At 41.6% G+C, this 16,383-nt stretch overlaps 1 protein-coding gene across 1 annotated transcript in view; it reads left to right on the top strand.

The window, feature by feature from the left end:
- The window catches only part of LOC139276763 (inter-alpha-trypsin inhibitor heavy chain H3-like), a 77,605-nt gene that overhangs the window by 48,554 nt on the left and 12,668 nt on the right, over positions 1-16,383 (top strand). The window contains 3 exon segments of the mRNA XM_070894772.1: positions 10,528-10,536; positions 11,294-11,407; positions 16,049-16,250. Coding sequence (XP_070750873.1) covers positions 10,528-10,536; positions 11,294-11,407; positions 16,049-16,250 — 325 coding nt within the window.

The raw sequence follows: 16,383 nt of genomic DNA, 5'->3' as shown, positions 1-16,383 counted from the left end.
GCCATTAACAGATGTTGATGGCCCCATTACTGGCCGCATTGTCCCTTGCAATGGCGTGAATCGCCGTTCAGCTTGCCATTGTCTCTGTCGAACTCCCCCTCTGGGTTTGACTACATGTTGGGGCATGCCCGACTGCCCTTGTCTGCCTGGAGAACTATGTGCTGCTTTAACACTGTTGAATCTCTGTCACAACCATTCCTTAACACAGTACCTCTCATCTGTTCTGCTAGTGGCCATGCTTGCATGGTTTAAATCCAAGTTTCTCGTCGCCATTGATACGTCCTCACTATACAGTACAAATGCACACGAGGCCCATGCTTGAGAGAAGGTCAGTCTGTGACCTGTCCTTTATTCCTTAGCACTCAAGTGATGATGGTGGGTGGAGCTTCCCCTTTTATACCTGAAGGTCCAGGTTAGGAGTGTCTCTTACCTAGTGGTCATTGTTCTCACTGTACAACTTAGGTCAGATTATACATGGGTTACAATGCTGGTTGAATACATGACAATGCCCATGTCCCCACGCTTTCTGTCTCCCGCCTGAGTTGTTCCTCCTGATATGAACCCCATCTTCACTGTCTCAAGTCCAAAGGGTGCAGTCTTGAGCACATCTGATACACAACTGTTTCATCCATCACATCTGGCTGAACCCCATAAAGCTCTATCAGACCTTGCTCTCTTCTGTTTGTTACTCTAGGATAAGCCTGAAGAGCAAAGATAACTCCAGGTGGCATTTCTTCTCTATCAACCCTTTACCTTGTCACTAACATTAAGATAATCCATTCAGCATCCTCCCTTCTCCTTGTCTCCCAAGCCAAACCTCCTCTACGTCACCCCTCTGCCCTACCTCTGAACAAGCATCTTTCTCTAGTTGCTCTTTTGTCTCTCCTCATGCCCTCTCTAAATTAATTTCCTACTCCCTCGACACTATTGCCACTAAACTGCTGACAACTCAGCTTCCCTTCTTGGTCCCCATGCTAGCTGACATTGTAATCATCCCATCTCCAATGCCCCTTTCCTCAAGTCCTTGAACATGTTATCACCACCCAAATCCATGCCTGTCATTCCCACAACTCCATGTTTGAATCTCTCCGATCAGTAATCTGCCTCTGCCACAACACATCAATTTCATCCTCAGTGCCTGTGGTGCATTATCCTTCCTCATCCTTCTTGAACTCTGTGCAGGCTTTGACAGGTTGGATAGATCATATCCCTCCAAAGCTTCTTCTCCATTGTCCAGCTCAGTGGGACTGCCCTCACTTCATTCCATTCTTACCTCTCCAATCATAGCCAGAACATCTCCAGGAAAGGCTTCTCCTGCCCCCACACAATTACCTCTGGAGTTCTCCAAGGATCTATCCTTGGCCGCTTTCTCGTCCACATGTTGTCCCTTGGCGGCATTATCCAAAGCTATGGGGTCAAGATCCAAATGTACGCCGACAACACCCAGATCTACCTCTCCATCACATCTTGACTACTACACTGCCTATGTGTTGTCAGACTGCTTGTCTGGAATCCACTTTTGGATGAGCCACAATTTCTTCATTTAAACAATAGGAAGACTGAAGGTTAGTCCCCACCATCAGCTCTGTACCCTTGCCACCAATTTTAGCCCTTACCCCATCCATTTTCTCTGATTGAACCAGACTGATCACAACTTCGGCATCCTATTTGACCCAGGCTGCAGTTCCAACACCATATCCTCTCCATCACTAAGACCTCTGGTCCTTCCCTCTGCCCTTGCCCCAGCCGCAGCCCACCTGCTACTGAAACATTCATGAATGATTTTGTGATCTCAAGATTCAACTATTCGTATATCGTCCTGGATGGCCTCCCATCCTTTACATCCAATAAGCTTCAGCTCATCAAAAACTCTGCTGCATATATCCTATTCTGCAGCAAGTCCCTTCCACCAAACACCCCTGTCCATGCTGAAAAACATTAGTTTGTGAAATCCAACACCTTAAATTTAAATTCTCATCCTTGTGTTCAAATCACTACTTGGCCTCGCCCTTCCCTATCTCTGTAAGCTTCTCCAATCCTTCAACCCAACGAGAATTCTACATACCCATACCTCTTGCTTCATAGAAACATAGAAAATAGGTGCAGGAGTAGGCTATTCAGCCCTTCGAGCCTGCACCACCATTCAATAAGATCATGGCTGATCATTCACCTCACTACCCCTTTCCTGCTTTCTCTCCATACCACTTGATCCCTGTAGCCGTAAGAGCCACAATCTAACTCCCTCTTGGATGTATCCAACAAATTGGCATCAACAACTCTCTGCGGTAATGAATTCCACAGGTTCACAACTCTCTGAGTAAAGAAGTTTCTTCTCATCTCAGTCCTAAATGGCTTACCCCTTATCCTCAGACTGTGTCCCCTGGTTCTGGACTTCCCCAACATTGGGAACATTCTTCCTGCATCTAACTTATCAGTTCCGACAGAATTTTATATGTTTCGATGAGATCCCCTCTCATCCTTCTAAACTCCAGTGAATAAAGGCCCAGTCAATTCAGTCTCTCCTCATATGTCAGTCCTGCCATCCCGGGAATCAATCTGGTGAACCTTCACTGCACTCTCTCAATAGCAAGAACGTCCTTCCTCAGATTAGGAGACCAAAACTGAACACAATATTCCAGGTGAGGCCTCACCAAGGCCCTGTACAACTACAGTAAGACCTCCCTGCTCCTCTACTCAAATCCCCTAGCTATGAAGGCCAACATACCATTTGCCTTCTTCACCGTCTACTGTACCTGTATGCCAACTTTCAATGACTGATGTACCATGACACCCAGGTCTCGCTGCACCTCCCTTTTCCCTAATCTGCTGCCATTCAGATAATATTCTGCCTTCGTGTTTCTGCCCCCAAAGTGGATAACCTTACATTTATCCACATTATTACTGCATCTGCCATGTATTTGCCCACTCACCTAACCTGTCCAAGTCACCCTGCAGCCTCTTAGCGTCCCCCTCACAGGTCACACCGCCACCCAGTTTAGTGTCATCTGCAAACTTAGAGATATTACACTCAATTCCTTCATCCAAATCATTAATGTATATTGTAAATAGCTGGGGTCCCAGCACTAAGCCCACTATTCACTGCCTGCCATTCTGAAAAGGACCCGTTTATCCCGACTCTCTGCTTCCTGTCTGCCAACCAGTTCTCTATCCATGTCAGTACATTACCCCCAATAGCATGTGCCTTAATTTTGCACACCAATCTCTTGTGTGTGACCTTGTCAAAAGCCTTTTGAAAGTCCAAATACACCACATCCACTGGTTCTCCCTTGTCCACTCTACTAGTTACATCCTCAAAAAATTCCAGAAGATTTGTCAAGCATGATTTCCCTTTCATAAATCCATGCTGACTTGGACCGATCCTGTCACTTTTTTCCAAATGTGCTGCTATTTCATCTTTAATAATTGATTACAACATTTTCCCCACTACTGATGTCAGGCTAGCGGTCTATAATTACCCGTTTTCTCTCTCCCTCCTTTCTTAAAAAGTGGTGTTACATTAGCTACCCTCCAGTCCATAGGAACTGATCCAGAGTCGATAGACTGCTGGAAAATGATCACCAATGTATCCACTATTTCTAGGGCCACTTCCTTAAGTACTCTGGGATGCAGACTATCAGGCCCCAGGGATCTATCGGCCTTCAATCCCATCAATTTCCATAACACAATTTACCGCCTAATAAGGATATCCTTCAGTTCCTCCTTCTCACTAGCCCCTCGGCCCCCTAGTACTTCCGGAAGGTTATTTATGTTTTCCTTCGTGAAGATAGAACCAAAGTATTTGTTCAACTGGTCTGCCATTTATTGTGCATCCGCCATCTCCTTGGCCCCATCATTGGTGACCGTGCTTTTAGCTGTCTAAGTCCTACTTCTGGAATTCAGCAAATGAAGACAGCAAATCATCAGTGGTGGAAAAGGGGTTGAAAGCGTAGTTAAAATAAAATTGCTTTGATAGTTTGAATGGTTTATTTGGAATGGTAATGGATACAGTTTAGCATTTTTTAAGCTGTGATTAGATGTGAAACTCAGTCTGGAGTCAAATTTGTGAAGGAAGCCGTGATTTCAGGCGATTGTCACCTCACTTACCGAGGTGTGGAAGATTGGGTCTGGTAGCGCTGTGAGCAGGAGAAGGAGGAGGATCAGCTGCCAGAATGCCAGAGGAAAAAAATATACCTATGGAGTGGGAATGAGAATGCCAGATGAAGCATGGCAGCAGGAGATGGGAAGACACACATTAGTTTAAACATTCATAGTAGTCCTAGCTGTGTGATCACTCCTAGGAATAGTAATCCGTTACATGACTGAAGGAGTTTTATGCGCGGGTAGTTTGTAACTTTAAAATTGGGAACATGGACTGGTTGGGCCGAATGGCCTGTTTCTGTGCTGTATATCTTATGTATGAAGTTGGTTGGGTGGAAATGATAAAGTATTGGGAAGGAGGTTGTCCTTGGAGCCTAATGTGATGCATTATAGTATTGGTGGAAGAGGGGAAGAAAGTATTTGGAGACAAGCATTAATAAATACATTCAAAATTATATAATGTTATCAATTGATTTGTTAGCTGTATAGAGTGCAGTGAGGTCAGAAAAAAAACACCACAAAGAAAATTGTTGATCAATTTGATCAGTCCATTTTGTGGTACTTGCTGGTTATGAATTGCAGCGTGGGGTGGAAATTGTTCCTTCAATTTCTCATTGTTGCCATTAGCCACCTGCCAAGTGAAGGGAACTGTTTTGGTTCATTTACATTTAATCAATCAGAAACTTAATTGGTAACTTAACAAATAAATGGTTCTTTGAAACAATCATTTTTTTTTTGTTCCAGCTTAAAGAACCTCTGCTACTCAGTTAGGCTCAAGGTCCTTGGTCTATTTACTTTAAAGCAGTGTAGTCTTAGAGTGAACTGATAGAGATCTATAAAATAATAAATGGGCTGGATAGCATCAATATTGATCGATTATTTCAGTTTAACAGATTGGGCAGATGTTTTAAAGATATTAGACTTTTGAGGTATGATGTCTCTGAGCCACACTTTTAGATGTGATGCCAATGAACCATGAGTTGTCACAAAACTAACCAATCAAATTGATCATACAATTCTAACAGCTATTCCCAAGCTATCAAACTATATACAGCTAATAATTCCACTTAGAACATTATACCCTACGCAAACTTGAGGTCATCCAAAACTCGGCTGTCTACGTCCTAACTCGCACAAAATCCCACTCACCCATCATCCCTGTGCTCACTGACCAACATTGGCTCCCGGTTAAGCAATGCCTTGATTTCAAAATTCTCATCCTTGTTTTCAAATCCTCCATGGCCTTGCTCCTCCCTAGCTCTGCAATCTCCCACCCTCCCAACCCCCGAGATGTCTTCACGAAGGAAGACACAAATAACCTTCAGGAAATATTAGGGGACCGAGGGTCCAGTGAGAAGGAGGAACTGAAGGAAATCCTTATTAGGCGGGAAATTGCGTTAGGGGAATTGATGGGATTGAAGGCCGATAGATCCCCGGGGCCTGATAGTCTGCATCCCAGAGTACTTAAGGAAGTGGCCCTAGAAATAGTGGATGCATTGGTGATCATTTTCCAACAGCTTATCGACTCTGGATCAGTTCCTATGGACTGGAGGGTAGCTAATGTAACACCACTTTTTAAGAAAGAAGGGAGAGAGAAAATGGGTAATTATAGACCGCTAGCCTGACATCAGTAGTGGGGAAAATGTTGTAATCAATTATTAAAGATGAAATAGCAGCACATTTGGAAAACAATGACAGGATCGGTCCAAGTCAGCATGGATTTATGAAAGGGAAATCATGCTTGACAAATCTTCTAGAATTTCTTGAGGATGTAAATAGTAGAGTGGACAAGGGAGAACCAGTGGATGTGATTTATTTGGACTTTCAAAAGGCTTTTGACAAGGTTCCACACAAGAGATTGGTGTGCAAAATTAAGGCACATGCTATTGGGGGTAATGTACTGACATGAATAGAGAACTGGTTGGCAGACAGGAAACTGAGAGTCGGGATAAACGGGCCCTTTTTAGAATGGCAGGCAGTGACTAGTGGGGTGCCGCAGGACTTAGTGCTGGGACCCCAGCTATTTACAATATACATTAGTGATTTGGATGAAGGAATTGAGTGTAATATCTCCAAGTTTGCAAACGACACTAAGCTGGGTGGCAGTGTGAGCTGTGAGGAGGATGCTAAGAGGCTGCAGGGTGACTTGGACAGGTTAGGCGAGTGGGCAAACACATAGCAGATGCAGTATAATGTGGATAAATGTGAGGTTATCCACTTTGTGGCAAAAACACGAAGGCAGAATATTATCTGAATGGCGGCAGATTAGGAAAAGAGGAGGTGCAATGAGACCTGAGTATCATGGTACATCAGTCATTGAAAGGTGGCATGCAGGTACAACAGGCGGTGAAGAAGGCAAATGGTATGTTGGCCTTCATAGCTAGGGGATTTGAGTATAGGAGCAGGGAGGTTTTACTGCAGTTGTACAGGGCCTTGGTGAGGCCTCACCTGGAATATTGTATTCAGTTTTGGTCTCCTAATCTGAGGAAGGACATTCTTGCTATTGAGGGAGTGCAGTGAAGGTTCACCATACTGATTCCCGGGATGGCTGGACTGACATATGAGGAGAGATTGGATCAACTGGGCCTTTATACACTGGAGTTTAGAAGGATGAGAGGGGATCTCATAGAAACATATAAAATTCTGACGGGACTGGACAGGTTAGATGCAGGAAGAATGTTCTCAATGTTGGGGAGGTCCAGAACCAGGGACATAGTCTAAGGATAAGGGGAAAGCCATTTAGGACTGAGATGAGGAGAAACTTCTTCATTCAGAGAGTTGTTAACCTGTGGAAATCTCTACCGCAGAGAGTTGTTGATGCCAGCTTGTTGGATATATTCAAGAGGGAGTTAGATATGGCCCTTATGGCTAAAGGGATCAAGGGGTATGGAGAGAAAGCAGGAAAGGGGTACTGAGGTGAATGATCAGCCATGATCTAATTGAATGGTGGTGCAGGCTCGAAGGGCCGAATGACCTACTCCTGCACCTATTTTCTATGTTTCTATGTTTGAGATATCTGCGCTGCACTAATTCTGCCCTCTTGACCATTTCTGGTTATAATCAGTCAACCACTGGTGGCTATGCCTTCTGTTACCTAGGCCCGAAGCTCTAGAATTCCCTGCCTAAACTCTCTGCATCTTTACCTCTCTTTCCTCCTTTAAGACACTCCTTAAAACCTAATTCTTTCACTAAGCTTTTGGTCACCTGCCCTAATTCCTCCTTATGTGGCTCCGTGTCAATTTTTTTTGTCTTATAATACTCTGACGCGCCTTGGGACATGTTACTACGTTAACGGCACTATATAAATACAAGTTGTTGTTGCAGAATGCAATAACTACTTAAAAAAATTACATAATTATTTTAGGAATGTACTAAACCTGGCTCTATGAATGCATGCGGGACACAGATTTTTAAAAAATTATATAAATAAATGTTACTGTATTTTTCAGCAAAACCTCAAAGACAATACGCTCCTCCATCACATTACAATCCTCCTGTACCTGGTGAGTTTTAAAATCAAATCTTATCTCATTTTGAGATGTCTGAGAGATGTATTCAAATGCTAAATAAATGCAAGAGTTTCTTGTCAAATACAAATCACCTGTAACTACTTTAATTACTTGCAAAAGCAAGTATCTTTTTAATTGGCACAGCTGATAAATAAACTTATTCCCATGTAACCCAGAAGATAGAGCAGTGATGTTCAATGATGAAATACCTTAAGCTACTTTAGTTACTTGATTACACAATAATTTTTATTTTTCTCTACAGGTTATGGATACACTTATGGTAAGACACAGCTTGACCATTTATTGTTTCATATAATGTATTAATATTTCTTTCAACCATGTACATTTACATTCGAACATCCAAAAGAAAAAGACCAGCTGGTCCATCAAGCCTGCCCACACTCATGTTGACTGGAGCATCATGACTAAACTCTTCCTCCCTTCCTCCACCCTCGCAGCCATGTAATCTCCTGGGAGAGATAAAAAACAGAAAAAAAACCATGTTCAATAAGGGAAAAGTTCTCTGGGAAAATTTCACTCCTACTCCCTCAGCCTAGGAGATCACATGGAAGGAGTCTTACCTATAAAGACTTGCCTTTGAAATGATGCGATCTCTGCCCCAGTCAAGAATCGGTCCAGCTCCTTCTTGAAGGCATACCAATAGTCATCACCCTCCAGCTGTCAACATATTCTGGAGTCTAGTCTTTGAGAAAAGAAGAACTGCCTAACATCCAGTCTATTCTTGCTCTTAAAAATTTAAACATGTCTGCCCAATCTGTTAAACTGGAATAATCTATCAATATTGATGCTTTCCAGCCCTTTTATTATTTTATAGACCTCTAAGACTACGCTGCTTTAAAGTAAATAGACCAAGGTCCTGGAGCCTCAGTAGCGGAGGTTCTTTAAGCTATCATTTTTGTAGCTCTCCTCTGTACCTTTTCCAAGGCCACTATATCACCCACTACTTGGGGAATTAAAACTGGGCACAGTACTCCAGATGCGATCTGACCAGCGATCTATATAGTGACAAATTGGTACCCTTTGATTTATATTGCATGGTTTATTAATACAACCCAATACCCTTAGCTTTAGTTACAAGTTTTCTACATCGGGTCATGAGCCTTCAGTGATCTCTGCTCAATAACAGCAAAATCATTTTCTTTCTCCATCTGTATTCCCTTTAAATGATACGTATATTCAGTGTTGGCCCTGCCAAGATGCATGTCACTGCATTTATCTAGATTAAAAGCCATTTGGCAATATGGTCTGCTCCCCTTGCATTTCTAAATCTTTTTGCATTTGATTGCACTACTCCACTGAGTTAAGCCTTGCACAGATTTTGGTGTCATCCACAAACTTACTCACCATACTCCCAACACCCCTGTCCAGGTCATTGATAAAGACAGTGAACAGTAGTGGATCCAGGACTGATCCCTGGGGGATAGCACAAGTAACGTACCTCCAGACTGAACCACATTCATTAACTACAACTTTTTGGCTGTGGGATTGGAGCTAATTCATATCCAGCATTTCAAATCCCTACTGATGCCAGTGTGAAATTCCTTAAAGGTTTTCTGAAAGTCCAGATAAACAATGTCTTCTGGATATCCCTCAGTCAATAATCTAGTAACTTTCTCAACAACTATACCAAATTTGTATGGCATAACCTATTTTTTTGGAAGCCATGTTGTAAATTTCTAATGGCCCCCTCCCCCTTCCCAATGATCATCAAGGGCATCTCTTCTGATCCCTTCCAACCCCTTCCCAATAATGGATGTCTGGCTGATGGGCCTGTAATTGCCTGGCTCTGATTCTTTCCCCCTTTTTCAAAATTAGGGACTGCACGACTTAGCTTCCAGTCTGGGGGAACTTTGTCCCTGGCACTATTGAACTATTGAAGATATGGTTATGGGGTTCACAAATTACCAATCCTATCTCTTTAATCACCATTGGATAGATAGGTTCCAAGTCCGGATAATATCAATTTTGAGCTTTCCTAATCCAATCAAGATGACATCACGATCTATTTTAACATTAATAATGCTATTCAATGCAGAGTAACCTCCCCCAGACTCCAATCTGGAACACAAGCATCATCTGATGCAAAGTAATAATTTAGCAGTTCTTCATAGCTTGAGAAACAATTTGAATCTGTCCTACAGTAATCTTTGTTGGCTCTATAAGGTCCTTTAATAGTCTTTTGACATTTCAACTATCACAATTTCGCACCATCTTCATTTTCAGAGATATCTTGGCTACTATTCTGGATGTTTTTGTCTCCTTCAATTGTATGCGATACATTTCCCTGCTCTGCTGAGTTAAATGCCTTAAGTGTGTAGAATGCCTTTTGTTTCAACCTGAGTTGTCTTTGCACATTCCTGGTCAACCATAATCACGATTTTGTCATGTGCCTTTCTTTTAACCATTGGGACATACATGGCATACATGTTTGAGAATGGTTTTTAAATTGAACCCATTTGTTCTCAGTACTTGATTATCTATCTAGTAGGTTGCCTGGTTAACCTATTTTATGGTTGTCGGAACACAATTATGATAAATTTGGAGCTGACTGAAAAAGATCGTGTTTATGATATTACAACCTTCATATTCTGGTTGTCATATTAAAAAAAAAAGTAATTCAATGTGCTTCTATATTTAAGAAATAAGATCAAATACAGACAAATCATAGAATAATGATCTTTACTTAGATTAATATTTGACACAGTGCCCTGATCACTTATTTACTAAAAGCATTGCACATCTAAGCCATACGGACCAGAAGTTCTCCGTTTCAATCTATGGTGCTAAATTAACTTCAGCACGGCTGCACTAAGGAAGGGAAAATGAAGCAGTCATGATCGCTATCCAGTGAACTTAACTAGAAACTGGAGGCACGTTCTTGACCCACGTGTGGCGAAAGACTACTTAGGCGAAGTGCCAGAGAACAAATGACAACTGTGGAACCAAGGCCCTGAGGGTCAACATCTTGAGGAAAGGAGGTGGTGAAAGAAAAGGGGTAAAAAAAAATCACAAGAGAAAGCAATGTAATTTGATACACCACTAACTGTGATCATCATCATCATTATAGGCAGTCTCTCGGAATTGAGGAAGACTTGCTTCCAGTCTTAGCTTGAGGTGATATAGCACATATCACTCCCTTTTAAAAACAAACATAATATACTCTCTATCACATACCTTTTGAATGTCTCATTGTTGTAAAAAAATGATCTAATTATTGGTACGGTTCTTGTATTCAATAAATATGTATATCATTAAATTTACAGAATTATGGAGTAAGTTATGTATAGAGCATCAAATTCAATATTTTAAATGTATTTTTATCTATTAGACAAGAGCATATGCATTATTCTGCTGCTAAAGAGAACCGTGTCTTTTAGGCCACACAGTTTAATTGCTGTTAATACCGAAGGTCAATTAGAGGCCAATTCTTCTTAAACACATCATGAGATTCATTACAGGGTAATCGTTTGTTAAACTCTGGCTCCCTCCAAAATTCAGAAAAAGCATCAGGAAATGATTGGCTTTCTTTCAAGATTGTTTTGCATCTGTAACAATATGTGAAGCTGAAGTTCCTGGACTCAAAACTTATTTTATATAAAGGTGGCAATAATTTAAATGTTGTGGCAATTATTTAAATGTTGTAAAACTTTGATATCTTTTTCAAGTTGACAGCGATCCTCATTTTATCATTTCAATGAACAATCGCAATGATGCCATTTGTTTCAACATTGATGGGAAACCAGGCGCAATTCTAAATCTGGTCACGGATCCATATACAGGTAGGTGAATACTGTGTCTCAAGCTGTCATAAGGAAGGAAAAATAACTGTGCATTGCTACCAAACAGAAACGTACCTTGAGTCAACAGGTCATACAGTGACATTAAAGCTGCCCATTCTGGCAGTCTACTGTTTGATCTACCCACATTGCTGGCTGATAAAGGAAGATCTGATCAAAACATTTTTAGGGATTGAAAGAGAGAAAAGACGAGGATATAACAACATAGTTGTTATTTGTAGTGAGAGGTGTACAAAATCAAAGCCTTAGATTTATTATGGTGCTTTTCCACATTTTAACTTAACTAATAGATAGGGCCAGGATTTGAAGCAGTCTTTTGAATTGACAGTCCAGTGTAATGCTTCTAACTTTATGAAGTGGCCTTTCTAAGTGCACTTCTGTTTCAAACAAATCTTATGGATAATTCACTTGATGTATCCACTCCCCACAACTTTCTTCATTATTTCCCCTCACTTTTACTCATAGGCTCTCTGAAGTAGCCTTCCAGCAATAAAGGACATTGGGTAGGGTCTTCTTATATCTGCAATATGTACCTTGACATTATGGCCACTTCACTGAATCCCTATCATGCTTATTGTCCTTATCGAGACTCAAAACATTGTAGATTTATAATCAATTGGACCCAGTTTGTGTTGTAAGAATTTATTATATGTACTGTTTATCAACTGCTTTGTATCACAGTAACAATTTTATAGAAAAGGCATAAGTATCCATGCATTTTAGTTGAATACAAAAAATATAATTCAAAGTGTTATGCATTTATATATTATTTACAGTGTCGATAAGGAAAGTTTCCACAGTACTTTGTTACTTTCAGAGGAAATATTGTCTGTTTTTCATACAAAACCGGAAAACACTAGAAATACACAGCAGATCAGCATCTTTTTTTATTCATTTCACTGGATGTGGCGTCGCTGGCAAGGCCAGCATGGATTGCCCATCCCTAATTGTCCTTGAGAAGGCGGTGGTGGGTTGCCTTCTTGAACCGCTGCAGTCCATGTGGTGAAATTACTCCCAGAGTACTGTTAGATAGGAAATTCCGGGATCTTGACCCAGCGACGATGAAGGAATGATGATATATTTCCAAGTCAGGATGGTGTAACTTGAAGGGGAACTTGAGAGGTGATGGTGTTCCCATGCGCCTGCTGCCCTTGTCCTTCTAGGTGGTAGAGGTTGCGGTTTGGGAGGTGCTGCCGAAGAAGCCTTGGTGAGTAGCTGCAGTGCATCTTGTAGATGGTACACACTGCAGCCACAGTGCATCGACGCCACATCCAGTGAAAGGCTGTTGATGGTGGGGGATTCAATGATAGTAATGCCATTGAATATGTTAGAGGGGTCATCAAATGAAGCCATATGGGTTGAATTAAAGAACAAAAAAGGGGCGATCACACTACGGGGAGTGTACTATAGACCCCCAAGCAGTCAAAGGGAGATAGAAGAATAAATATGTGGGCAAATTGCTGCGAAGTGCAAAAACTATAGAGCTGTAATAGTGGGGGATTTCAACTACCCCAATATTAACTGGGAAAAAGGTAGTGTGAATGGTACAGAGGGTGCAGAATTTCTAAAATGCATTCAGGAGAACTTCTTTTGCCAGTATGTAACAAATCCAACAAGGCAGGGGGTGGTTTTGGACTTGGTTTTGGGGAATGAAGAGGGGCAGGTGGAAGGGGTATCAGTGGGAAAGCATTTTGCTGCTAGTGATCATAATTCAGTAAGATTTAGGGTAGTTATGGAAAAGGACAAAGGGGGACCACGAATAAAAGTTCTCGATTGGGGTTAAGCTAATTTTGCTGAGCTGAGATGGGATTTGGCCAAAGTGGACTAGAAATGGCTATTTGATCAGTGTCAGAGCAGTGGGAGGCATTCAAGGAGGAGATCTTGAGGGTTCAGAGCAAGTATGTTCCCTTAAAAGAAAAGGGTGGGGCTAACAAATCTAGAGCCTCCTGGATGTCAAGGGACATACAGGTAAGATAAAGAAAAAAAGGGAAGCTTATGACAGATACCAGGAGCTCAACACTGCAGAAACTCGAGAGGAGTATAAGAAGTGCAGGGGTGCAAATAAAAAAGATATCAGGAAAGCAAAGAGAGAGTATGAAAGAATGTTGGCAAGTAAAGTCAGGGAAAACCCAAAAAATCTTTTATAAGTACATTAAGAGCAAAAGGATAACTAGAGAAAGAGTGGGGCCTATTAGAGACCATAAAAGAAATGTGTGTGTAGAGGCGAAGACGTTGGTATGATTCTTAATGAATACTTTGCATCCGTTTTCACAAAAGAGAGAGGCAATGCAGACTTTGAATGAAGTAGGAGGAGTGTGAAATATTAGACGAGATTAACATATTGAGAGAGGAAGTATTAAGGGGCTTAGCAGCTTTGAAAGTAGAAAATCGCCAGGCCTGGATGAACTGTACCCCAGGCTGTTAAGAGAAGCAAAGGAGGAAATAGCAGAGGCTCTGACCATCATTTTCCAATCCTCTCTGACTACAGGTGTGGTGCCAGAGGACTGGAGGACTGCTAATGTTGTACCTTTGTTTAAAAAGGGAGAAAGAGATAGACCGAGTAATTACAGGCCAGTCAGCCTAACCCCAGTGGTGGTAAAATTATTGGCAAAAATCCTGATGGACAGGATAAATCTTCATTTGGGAAGACATGGATTAATCAAGGACAGTCAGCATGGATTTGTCAAGAGAAAGTCGTGTCTGACTAACTTGATTGAATTTTTCGAGGAGGTAACCAGGAGCGTCGATGAGGGCATTGCGTATGATATAGTGTTTATGGATTTTAGCAAAGCTTTTGATAAGGTGACCGTAGCAGACTGGTCACGAATGTAATAGCCCATGGGATAGTCCATGGCAAGTTGGATCCAAAATTGACTCGGAGACAGGAAGCAAAGGATAATGGTTGATGGATGTTTTTGTGACTGGAGGCCTATATCCAGTGGGGTTCTGCAGGGCTCAGTGCTGGGTCCCTTGCTTTTTGTGGTATATATCAATGACTTGGACTTAACTGTTGGGGGTATGATTAAGAAGTTTGCAGATGACACTAAAATAGGCCGTGCAGGAAGTACTGGTCAGGTGGGCAGAACAATGGCAAATGGAATTCAATCCGGATAAGTGTGAGGTAATGCATTTGGGGAGGTCTAATAAGGCAAGGGAATACACAGTAAATGGTATGATACTGAAAAGCGTAGAGGAACAAAAGGACCTTGGAGTGCAGGTCCACAGATCCCTGACGGCAGCAAGCCAGGTAGATAAGGTGGTTAAGAAGGCAAATGGAATACTTGCCTTTATTTGTCGAGGCATGGAATACAAGAGCAAGGAGGTTATGCTTGAACTGTATAAAACACTGGTCAGGCCGCAGCTGGAGTACTGTGTGCAGTTCTGGGCACCACATTACAGGAAAGATGTGATTACACTGGAAAGGGTGCAGAGCAGATTTACAAAAATGTTGCCTGGACTGGAGAATTTTGGCTATGAGGAAAGATTGGAGATGCTGGGTCTGTTTTCTTTTGACAGAGGAGGCTAAGGGGAGACCTGATTGAGGTGTATAGAATTATAAGGGGCCTGGATAGAGTGGATAGGAAGGATCTGTTTGCCTTAGCAGAAGGGTCAACAACCAGGGGGCATAGATTTCAAGTAATTGGGGTGAAGTTTAGAGGAGATATGAGGGGAAATTTCTTCACTTAGAGGGTGGTTGAGGGGTCTGGAACTCACTGCCTGAAAGGGTAGGAGAGGCAGGAACTCTCACCACATTTAAAAGATACTTGGATGTGCACTTAAAGTGCAATAAACTACAGGGCTATGGACCAAGAGCTGGAAAGTAGGATTAGGCTGGATGGCTCTTAGGCGGACAGCGTGGACACGATGGGCCGAAATACCTCCTTCCGTACTGTAAAATTCTATGATTCTATTAATGTCAAGGGAAGGTGGTTATTCCTTACCTCTTGTTGGAGATGGTCATTGCCTGGCACTAGTGTGGTGTGAATGTTACTTGCCACCTATCGGCCCAAGCCTGAATATTGTCCAGGTCTTGCTGCAGGAACAAGGACTGCATCATTATCTGAGGAGTTGTGAGTGGAACTGAAAACTGTGCAATCATCAGCAAACATCTGCACTTCTGACCTTATGATGGAGGGAAGGTCATTGATGAAGCTCCTGAAGCTGTTTGGGCCTAGGACACTCTAAAAAGAGACAAGATAGGTGTCGCCATTTTGGGTGTATAACCCTTCGTTAGAACTTACCGAGCTGCGTGTTTCCATTGTTTTGTTTTGATTTTGGATTTCCAGCATTTGCAATTATTTTATACATTTTTTGTGAACTTAGTTAATATATCAAAAGGAGCTTTTCAATAAATGACATAGGTGGTGTGGCGGGAGATTCCCCATAACAACATAACTAAATTGTTGCATCCCATTCTGAGCATTTCCTTCTTTTTCTCAGCTATTAACATTTGAGACGTACATGTATCAACAATTCAGCTGTTCCATAAGTTCACCAGTTTGCTTACTCCCCCCTATAACCGGCTCTTTACATTTATTTTTATGAAAAAGTGACTGTGCAGATTTTAATTTGACATTTTACAATTGATTAACATTAATTAATGTGTGTTAAATTTATGTGCAGGCTTTGTGGTAAATGGACAGTTAATTGGAGAGAAGAAAATAGAAAATAACAAGAAAATAAACACATACTTTGGAAAGTTTGGAATTGTGAACAACAAAATGGATGTAAAAGTGGAAGTATCGACTGAAGTGATTACAGTCTTTCATGGAGAAGACAAGATTATTTTCCCCTGGTCAACAACAGCATCTTTAACAAAAGAGAGGTACGGTTTATGCAGTAACACAGCAGCATTACATGTGTTTTAGAAAACAGTTGGTGGCAACATAGATACGAATATAGCCAAGAAGCAAAAGGTTCAATTCTCTGTAATGTCAGACCTAATTTGTACAAATAAT

The sequence above is a fragment of the Pristiophorus japonicus genome, chromosome 12 (assembly GCF_044704955.1).
Source record: "Pristiophorus japonicus isolate sPriJap1 chromosome 12, sPriJap1.hap1, whole genome shotgun sequence".
NCBI lineage: Eukaryota > Metazoa > Chordata > Chondrichthyes > Pristiophoridae > Pristiophorus > Pristiophorus japonicus.
The sequence above is the reverse complement of the archived record's forward strand: the minus strand, read 5'-3'. Positions and strand labels throughout refer to the sequence as shown.